The sequence below is a fragment of the Pteropus alecto genome, unplaced genomic scaffold, assembly GCF_000325575.1.
Source record: "Pteropus alecto unplaced genomic scaffold, ASM32557v1 scaffold25, whole genome shotgun sequence".
Classification (NCBI taxonomy): Eukaryota; Metazoa; Chordata; class Mammalia; order Chiroptera; family Pteropodidae; genus Pteropus; species Pteropus alecto.
In genome coordinates this window covers 2,218,474-2,219,660 of record NW_006441955.1, presented here as the reverse complement: position 1 = coordinate 2,219,660, position 1,187 = coordinate 2,218,474, and the positions used below count along the sequence as shown (strand labels likewise).

General features: G+C 44.5%; 1 protein-coding gene across 1 annotated transcript in view; it reads left to right on the top strand.

Moving 5' to 3' along the window:
* AGBL4 (ATP/GTP binding protein like 4) overlaps positions 1-833 on the top strand; it is a 956,697-nt gene extending 955,864 nt beyond the window's left edge. Inside the window, 1 exon segment of the mRNA XM_025051987.1 lies at positions 713-833. Coding sequence (XP_024907755.1) covers positions 713-833 — 121 coding nt within the window.
* The last annotated feature ends 354 nt before the right edge of the window (positions 834-1,187 follow it).

The following is a 1,187-nucleotide window of genomic DNA, read 5'->3' as shown; positions in this document are numbered from 1 at the left end:
CACTCCAAATAAATCTTAGTCCAATGAGTGAATGAATGTCACATCAACTAACCAGGCACAACACAACAAACAAACAAGGCCATGTGTGAGGGAAAATGCAAAAATGGATAAGGCATGGTCCCTGCCTGCGAGGAGCTCATAGTCTAGGGTGTGAGGGAACATACACTCTAATTATTGAAGAGTCATGTTAAGGGTATTGCATTGGGTGTTGGGCACCAGGACACAGAGATGATCCAAACACATCTCTGCCTTCCAAGAGCCCCCAAGCTTGTGAGGGAGACAGACCTATAATGAAATGACACAATTAGGCTATACTGAGGAATGTAAAGGAGATTTTGGAGCCCAGATGGTTGCAAAGGGAATGAGGTCCTAGGCTCCCCCAAGCTATAGCTCTTCTATCCCCCTCCCATCATGAATGGATAGAATGAGTTAGAATCAAGGTAGAAACATGGAATAGCAGAGATGTAGGACAGTTAGATTTTCTCCAGAGCCAAAACGATACAGCATATCCATCTATCTATCTAATAGCCACTCATTGAGCCATGGTGCTTGCTTTGAAACAGGCCCTGGGCTAGGTTTCTGAGACAAGACAAGGCCACCGTTCCTAGGAGGTTGCAGGCCAGTGGGGGAGATAGACATGCACACATGATTTCAATACAGTGTGTATATGTGCTGTCTTTCTTCTCTCTTTCTGTTATCTCCCCCTTTGCAGGAATGAAAAACCCCCTCCCTACAAGTACCCACTCCTGAGGGGCCCGGCCAGCAACTACCCCAACGGCAAAAGGGACAAGAAGAGCTCAGTGAACCACAAAGACCCTTCAAACTCTTTTTAAGGACATGGAGTCCAGGGAGGTCTTGTGGAAGCAGGAGCATGCATTTTCTGCTGGAGCATGAAATTAATCACCCTTCTAGTTTCCAAGATAAGGGTTGTGGGATAATGAATAAGCTAGTGAAAGGGAAGGGAAAAAATGAGAAATTTCATCATCAATTTTCTCTTTTACCAATGGAAAATCAATTGCAAACCTTCAGCTTAAGGCTCAGGGACAAAATAGGAGACTCAAACCAGAAGAGTACAGATGCTCTTTTCCACCACATAGAGATTCTCACAGGAAGAGGAAAACTTACACATTCTTTTTGAGAGGTTTGACACATATCAGGTCAGTGCTTGCAAGCCCCTTTACCTTTTT